Consider the following 7,655-nt stretch of genomic DNA (forward strand, 5'->3'; position numbering starts at 1 on the left):
ATTTATTAACAATTTCAACAGATAATTGCTTTTCCCATCCCCAAAATGACACCCTGAAAAGGAAAAAGCTTTAAAGATAAGTTAGGTATAATCAAATGAACTTAAAATACTTGATTGAGCTGGAATTGGCTGGCATGTTGATTTATCCCACTTGGCACTCCTGTCACAATGAATGCTCTTTTCATATGAACTTCAATACGAAAGTTACCTATTATAATTTTTATTATAAAGTAATGTGGCAATTTATAATTCACATAGTAATGTATAGACTACACCAATATTTCATGACTATTATATTATGTTTATGCGTCGGTGTCGATCTGCCATTTTATATATATAAGAGCCGATTAAATGGTGGTTTTGTAGTGCGATATTAGCATAGTAAGAAAAAATTGTAAAATAATGATATGATATACAGCATTACTCATCGATAAAATAATTATAATAACTATTTTTTATTTTTAAAGCAAAACTTTAAGACTTTAATTTAAATCAAGAAGTCTTACTCGGCAAATATAATAAGACAGGATGGTAAAAACTAGTGTAGCTATGGCCAGTTAATTAACGATGTTCGCATTGTGCTAAAGTCTTTTCAACAATGGGAGTGTCCCATGTAAGGCGAGAGGCGAATGGAACTACTCATATACTTGTAAAAACTTGTACTCTCTGCAGAAGAAGAAGTAAATCACATAGAAGATGACCTCACGTGTTAATGATATTGTAACTACTGAACGTTGTGGTCAAATTTGTTATCGTTAATGAATGAAATGCGTGAATGATTTCAAAATATTTATATATATTGAATAAATATAGGACACCCCTCCTTACGAGCTTGATCCAAGGATTGGCAAAGAACTACTTGTATTATCCAGTAAGCAAGCTGTTTTGTTGGATTTCCTGTTAATATGCCCCACATATCATGACCGAAGACCATTCAACATAGTTTTGCATATATATATATATATATATATATGAGTAAGGTTTGAATACCACTTAAAAATACAATTTTTTATCGCTTTCCCTATATGGCAAAATAGTCCCCTACCTTAATTTATTTTAGAAAAAGTAGTGAAAACCACCTTATATAAGTAAGATGGTGAGAAGTTGTATTTTTGATGGTATTCCATCGTTATTATATATATATATATATATATATATATATATAAAGGACAGTGGTAAATACGGTACAGTACAGTAAGGGCGCTTCCGAGGAATGGTTGACAAGTTGACAGAAGCGCAAAGAGCGGGGCAGCCAAACCGCCTTTTCCATAAAACAAAACCGCTCACTTGCAATGTCTATCTTAACACAAGTCAAAGGAGACGAAGACCAAAAGATTTTCAAGCTGCAACGTCCCATGCAATTTTTTTCTGCCTCACTCCGCCTTTGCATCTTCACCGGCTTCGGATCACACCTCTTTCATACTACGAGCTTGAGAAAAGAGTAACACTTTTAAAAGGCTTTTAGTGAGAACACCACTTGCAAGCATCATCTGTTTACCCTAAAAGGTGACTCTTTTCTTGCTCATAAAGATTTTGGTCCGTCTTTAATTTGCCTGAAAGCCCTTTACTTTTTAGTTCTGATCATTTTTAAGTTCTGGGTTTTGCTTATTTTGTTGTTATAGAACTGTATTTCATCGGTTTATATTTTGTTTTTGTTTTTTGTTTTTTGGTCGTTACCATCTTTTCATTGTAGATTAAACAGAGAGATTGAAATACTTGAATGGCTTTTATAGCAAATGAAATCTGTACGAGGTTCGTAAAATTCTAGAAATTGAAAGTGTTAATTTTCTTAACTCTTAAGAAAAAGTATAATGTGATACTTTTTCTGTGGGAACAATATGTAGATGTGAGTTCTATTAGCGTTTGCTTGTTTGTGAAGTTGCTTTTACTTTTTGAATTGGGTTCATGTGGCAGATGCTTGATTAAGTGGTTTTGTTAGATACGGGGTTTGATTGATCATGATGACTCTATGGTACTTTTCTTATGCTATTAATGGCCAATTATGGCATATAATGCCTCAACTTTGCCTTGTAATTTTGGATGGTTTTGGACGCCAAGACAGATTTTTCAGAAACTAGGAACAACCAGTTTTTATTGTTCAAAACAAGCCTTGTACGGCTCAAGAAACTCATTTTGTAAGTATATGTGAGATATCTGGCATATCAATACGGCATATCATAAATTTCCTTGCTGCTAAAATTGTTGGCAACGGCAAATGGCAGGTATAACAAAATAGGAAGCCTAGGTGATTATTGCTACCCATGTATGTATCATTTTGTTAGAGGGCTAATGTCATGTGACATCGGAAGCTTAGAATTTTTGTGCTGTTGAGGCTAAATGTGGATGACTGGGCAAGTATATAAGGTTGATTGCAAGACCGCTTTTCTAATCAATATTATGTGTCGCTTCCTTGCCACAACTACATAGTCTCCTCCAGGAGTCCTGCATTTTTATAAAGAAGTTATATAGGGGTGTTAGAAAGATATTAGAAAAGGTGTGGTCCTTTTGCTTTTACCGTCAAATTTAAATCAGACCAAAAGTTCGTCATGATTTACAGTCTAGCCTCTTTTTCTGTTTCTGCTTTTTTTTTTTTTTTTGGGAGCCTAGGGTATGGCACACTCTTAATTGAGTGTTTTCTTTTATTTCATTAAAAGTAAATCATTCTAAAACTGATAAAGTTTCATTGGCCTTTTCGAGGACCGATGCTTTTGAAATGCTTAAATTTGCCTGGTTTGCTTACTCAAGTTTCGTCTTACTTTACTTTGGGTGATCAAAAAATTAAACCTGAGATCTTCCTTCAGGAAAAAGGACAATGAGCTGCTTCGGTTGTTGTGGAGATAATGATATCCACAGAGCTGCTGATACTGGACCGTTCATGGCAAATAATTCAGCAGGTGATTCTGTATTCCCAATCCACTCTTAATTTTTTTTTTTCAATGTTGGACCAAGCTACTCTTTCACTCACATTGGTTGAGATTTTCTTTTTCAAAAAAATAGTAGGATGGAAAAATAAATTTACATGATTCATTACTATCCAAGCTTTTAGTTGATGTTTGTTGACTTCTGCCTTAATATCAGCTAGAGCAACTTGTTAGTTGTTAGTTTCACATTTTCCATGATTGCTTTGTGTTTTTCTTTTTTGGTACTGTATCCTTTTCTTTACAATTTAGCCCCTTTTTTTTTGTTGGATTTGGTTCTATATGTTGTGTAATTATGGCTATGAACTGACATGTATCAGCATATTATCATGCTCGTTCCTAATGATTTGATTCATAATCTGCCTTTTATGGATCCTTGTTTTATTGCTATGAAACTAAGCAGACATGAATCATGCAGGCTATCCTGGAGGTTATTCTGCCAGAGATGCTGCACCAAAAGATACACAGGCTGAAACTATCCAACCCATTGCTATCCCTGCCATTCCAATTGATGAATTGAAGGATATTACAGATAATTTTGGTACAAAGGCGTTAATTGGTGAGGGCTCATATGGAAGAGTATATCACGGTGTCCTGACAAGTGGGCAAGATGCAGCCATCAAAAAGTTAGACTCCAGTAAACAACCTGACCTAGAATTTCTTGCACAGGTACGCAGAGTTCATTGCGTTTGATAACAGTACACATCGCTCATTTGTGACTATGTTTGCAAAGAAAGTTGACACAAAACTTCACAGGTCTCCATGGTATCAAGATTAAAACATGAATATGTTGTGGAGCTTATTGGTTATTGTGTTGATGGTTCTCTCCGTGTCCTTGTGTACAAGTTTGCTCCTAATGGGTCTCTTCATGATGTACTCCATGGTAAGGAAACATATTATTCTTGTGTTTTGACAGAATGTGTAACCACCATTCCATTATTGATTGATGACATTTTGAGTCCTTCACTAACTCTAAATTCCCAAAATGATTATAGAAATAAAGTTCAGTGCTTCTAGCTGAGTGATAGTGGCTATACATGACAATCTTTGTACGTATAAATATATATTTGGAGTTTTTTGTTTTAATGGCTGCAGAACTTTTAGTTCTGTTTTTCATGATAGTTAGTGAACCCTTGTTCTATGGGGACTAATATGAGAGATGGTATAATTTGAATAGACTCAGACAACTGATTTGCCCATGTTGTAAAATCCACTCAAGGAGTGTTGGCTTATATTGGCGGGAAGCAACTCACCAAGTGTCATAGACAAATCTTTAGGGTGCATGTCTTTTAGCAAGTAACAAGATACCTTTCACAACATTGCTGAAGTAAATAGTGTTCTTCAATTTGTGGATACAGGACGAAAAGCTGTCAGAGGAGCACAACCTGGCACAGTTCTGTCATGGGCACAGAGAGTTAAAATTGCTGTTGGGGCGGCAAGAGGACTCGAATATCTACATGAAAAGGCAAAACCTCATATCATCCATCGTGATATCAAGTCCAGCAATATACTGCTTTTTGATGATGATGTTGCAAAGATTTCTGATTTTGATTTGTCAAATCAAGCCCCTGATATGGCAGCACGTCTCCATTCCACTCGCGTACTTGGTACCTTTGGTTATCATGCTCCAGAGTAAGTTTTTATTGGATGTTAGTGATAGGTGTTTCTCATCTTTTTTGAGTTCTGAGTAAATGAAAAAACACAAATCCACTTTCAGTTTTCGTCTTATATGACAAGAAGAAAAGAATATGTTAATTTATCACAATGAAGCTACTGGAAAAAGGAAAACGAAAATGCTGGAAGGGTTGACGAGGGGGATGTAGTCACAAGTCTGTATGAAGTCATTATCCATCTAAGTAATAAACTGTCATTGTGGTTTACCTGCTCTACTACTAATAATTTGGTTGGGCATGTCACTTTCTAATTGCCACTTTGAAGTAGAAACCTTCCATAAGGCCTAAGTTTTCTGAATTCGGATGGCAGATATGCAATGACTGGACAGCTGAGTTCAAAGAGTGATGTATACAGCTTTGGTGTTGTCCTTCTGGAACTCTTGACTGGTCGTAAACCTGTTGATCATACACTGCCGCGTGGACAGCAGAGCCTTGTGACATGGGTACTAAATCTTGGTTCTGCTAGTTACTTATTTTTGTCCTTTTTTTTTAAAAAAAAAAGAGAGAGGGACACACAGAGAAAGAGAGTTTTGCTAGGTTATAGACCTGAAAGTTCTATTCAACCTGACTCGTTTTCAATTCTGGATTCAATTAGGCAACACCAAAACTCAGTGAAGATAAGGTAAAGCAATGTGTTGATGCCAGACTCAATGGAGAATACCCTCCGAAGGCAGTTGCAAAGGTAATCAAGTCTATATTCTGGAATTACAAAATGAATTATTGTTTGCCGTGTTTGATCACTCCATTTCAGCAGCACTCTTTATTTTCTCAAGTCCTTTGAATTTCTTGAATTTTAAATGACCAGTATATTGTAACCTATATCTCCTTTAATCAGTTTTAGACTAAATAATAAAGTATGATGAGCCACTCTCTAAAGAATTTTGCCTTCAAGATGACAACTTGTAGCTGATTGTATACTTCACATCCTTTGATGGTCACATTTTTATTGGTACATGCTGGAAACAGATGGCTGCTGTTGCCGCTTTGTGTGTGCAATATGAAGCTGATTTTCGGCCGAATATGAGCATTGTAGTTACAGCTCTACAGCCTCTATTGAATACTCGGCCCGCTGCCCCACGCGGAACACGGCACTCGTGAATTCCTTCTGACACCTCAATCTTCCTTGCATGGCATATGTCACACGGTGATTCCAAGGAGGAGGAGCAAGCGGCAAAGGTGCGATTTTGGGAGAGAAAGAGAGAGAAGGGGATGTTCTGGAGTTCGCTGAAGGTCAGTTACGTGGCAGCTGCTGAAGTGGTCGAATGGGTGGTGCAATCCAGCTGGCTTCTAGAAGGGCTTAGCAAAACGGTGTGTTTTGGCTAGCCTAGGGTTATGCGTTTTAGTCTTAAGCTAGTGTTGTTTTATGTCTTGATAGTATATGTCGTTTTATGTCCTGGGGGTTGCGTTTTGCAAGGGGCTCTATATAAAGCCTCGGGGTGTTTTTATTAGGTATCTTGAAGACTACTGAATTGTGTTTGTTTTGGAGGGTGGCTTCCTCGAATTGGCCTGGTTCTGTTCTATCAGATTTATCAATATATTTCAGTTAATTTTCTTCCAATTTCATCCTAAAATTCCCCAAAAACCATTGAACAGTAATTGTCCTGTTCCAGCATATTGTTCAAATTTGTTTTGTAGACAGTGTGTTTTATATCATATTAACTTTATGTGGAACCTTTTAGTCATTAAAGCTTACCAGAATTTTGTTTGTAATTTACATAATCAGTCTACTGATTTGATTCTTTTAGTGGCTAGAGAGTTTGTCTTGATAATGGATTTCAATACAGATTCTGAACTGCTTTGGGTGATTGACTGCTCTATGGTTTTCATTACCGTACGAGATCAACATGCATGTACATCTCAAGTTCTCAACTGCTGTGTATTTTTACCAGGCAGTCGTGAGAAACGAGAATTTTGCTGGGCCCTGTGCTTCTTTCTGTTCATGCTTGTCATTACTGTTATTGCCTTCTTCAATCATGTTAGAATCCATAAGATTTTATTCTATATTTCTGAGGATGACAATATTAGTGTGTTTAGGATTTTCGTCATATTGATAATAGTTGCCTTGTATGGCTTAGCTCACCTACACTTGTAACACCTATTACAAGTTGATACAATAAGGCTTTGTTTGGTTCGCAGAATAAACCCCCGGAATGGAATAACTATTTTCTATGTTTGGTATGGGTCTATTTCTTGGAATAGTTATTCCCATTGGAATACCTATTCCATTACGAAGATAAATACATATTCCTTTAAAATATGATAGGAATAGCTGACTAGATTTTTCAAAAAAAAAAAAACACTATTATTTTTTATTTTCTTTCCAAAAAAAAAAAGGAAAAAACGAAACCCCAACCCTCCTTAACTAATGGGTGGTCGGTTAGCTGCATATGTTGTCGGGAATGGTGTGACCACGCCCGGTGCTTGGAGGTAGCACAGGCCACCCTAGATGGGCTTTGGGCCGGGTGGTGGCCGCGGAGACCACTCCGAGGGTGGTTGCGGCCACCCTTGGCTATTTGGTGGATGGCCGACCACCCCACCCTGTAGTTTTCAAAAAAATAATTTTTTTATTTTTATTTTTATAATTTAAGTTTATATATATATATAGTGTGAGGGTTTTTTTTAATAATTTTGATTGTATTCCAATTAAAGTATATGAGTTGTTACCAAACTAAAAATTAAAAATAACCATTCCATTCTACCACATTCTATTCTTAAGAATAACTATTCTTTTTCCTAATGGAATAGTCATTCGTAAACCAAACGAGACCTAAAGATGTAGCCTTATATGATACTTGTTAGTGGTGGATGTAGGCCTTTAAGGCTGAATCATCTCAAATTCTTTATTTTTTTTCTCTGCTTCCGCCTTCTCTTATTCTCTATTTGGTATCATAACGACTTTTCTTAGGCCTCCAATAGTGTTTGCTGGTAAGCTTTTTTTTCACAGTTGCACGTTTTCTTCTCAGTTAAGGTGTCTCTAGATAATCTATATAAAAATAAATAAATATTTAAATATTTTTTTTTAAAAAAAAGGTGTCTCTAGATATACTATTTTACAAAAACAATA

At 36.1% G+C, this 7,655-nt stretch overlaps 1 protein-coding gene across 2 annotated transcripts; it reads left to right on the forward strand.

The window, feature by feature from the left end:
• The first annotated feature begins 1,255 nt into the window (after nt 1-1,255).
• LOC133851289 (pto-interacting protein 1) lies at nt 1,256-6,149 on the forward strand. Of its 2 annotated transcripts, none has more exons than XM_062287629.1 (8): nt 1,256-1,506; nt 2,802-2,894; nt 3,337-3,587; nt 3,675-3,801; nt 4,277-4,550; nt 4,902-5,034; nt 5,187-5,273; nt 5,558-6,149. In XM_062287629.1, the coding sequence occupies exons 2-8, from the start codon at nt 2,813-2,815 to the stop codon at nt 5,687-5,689; spliced, it is 1,086 nt and encodes a 361-aa protein (XP_062143613.1). In that variant the 5' UTR covers nt 1,256-1,506; nt 2,802-2,812; the 3' UTR covers nt 5,690-6,149. The 2 variants fall into 2 exon arrangements, with proteins under 2 accessions (XP_062143613.1, XP_062143622.1); XM_062287638.1 differs by having other exon boundaries at nt 1,256-1,503; nt 2,800-2,894.
• Nucleotides 6,150-7,655: the final 1,506 nt, after the last annotated feature.

This window comes from Alnus glutinosa, chromosome 1 (genome assembly GCF_958979055.1).
Source record: "Alnus glutinosa chromosome 1, dhAlnGlut1.1, whole genome shotgun sequence".
NCBI lineage: Eukaryota > Viridiplantae > Streptophyta > Magnoliopsida > Fagales > Betulaceae > Alnus > Alnus glutinosa.